Raw genomic sequence first — 632 nt, 5'->3', positions numbered from 1 at the left:
TTGACTAATGCATGGAAAGCTGTTGGAACTTGCGGTTCAATGCCTTCTACTGCATTTGCAAAGGTATTATTCTCTATCTTTCTCTCCTTTCACTCCAAAATCGAGAAAATTACATTTCTGAGGGCCCATTTACGATCGTTTTGGCTTAGTTAATATAAATTCGATTTTATTTATGCGAAGGCGGTTTTGTCATTAATTTAAGGGGTTTTCGCGGAGAGGCATTTACGATCGTTTCCGCATGTTTCCGAGGTTAAGTAAAATTCTTGGCGCCGTCGCCATGTTTGTTTGGCATTTCCGCCATTCTCATTGGCTAGTTCGTACTTCGTGCCCTCGGCGGGATAAAATTTAAGGGTTTATTTTAACCAAGAGGCTAGCTTAAATTTTATTTTCCATCCCGATGGAAACGATTCTCACTAAGCGGGCCGTTTTTACTAACTAAGAATTTTATTTAAGCCAAGGATTGATCGTAAGTGCTACCATAAGAACCAATGCTACGGAAATTTCATATTAACTAAGAAAATCGATCGTAAATGGGCCCTGAACAAAGTTAATTCTTACTTTCAGAAACTGAATGAAGTTGCATCAAGTGACGCTTCCCCATTGTCAGACTTGTATTTTGCTGTTCTTGGGTT

General features: G+C 39.1%; 2 protein-coding genes across 2 annotated transcripts in view; both read left to right on the top strand.

The window, feature by feature from the left end:
• LOC127748617 (monocarboxylate transporter 2-like) overlaps nucleotides 1–632 on the top strand; it is a 31,330-nt gene that overhangs the window by 24,524 nt on the left and 6,174 nt on the right. The gene's annotated exons all lie outside the window — the stretch shown is intronic.
• The window catches only part of LOC113208708 (dolichyl-diphosphooligosaccharide--protein glycosyltransferase subunit 2), a gene marked incomplete at its 5' end in the record, with an annotated part of 3,750 nt that continues 3,118 nt past the window's right edge, over nucleotides 1–632 (top strand). The window contains 1 exon segment of the mRNA XM_052271201.1: nucleotides 1–63. Coding sequence (XP_052127161.1) covers nucleotides 1–63 — 63 coding nt within the window.

The sequence above is a fragment of the Frankliniella occidentalis genome, unplaced genomic scaffold (assembly GCF_000697945.3).
Source record: "Frankliniella occidentalis isolate FOCC.00 unplaced genomic scaffold, Focc_3.1 Scaffold153, whole genome shotgun sequence".
In the NCBI taxonomy this organism is placed as follows: Eukaryota; Metazoa; Arthropoda; class Insecta; order Thysanoptera; family Thripidae; genus Frankliniella; species Frankliniella occidentalis.
Note: the sequence above shows the minus strand (reverse complement) of the source record. Positions and strands in the feature narration are given on the sequence as shown.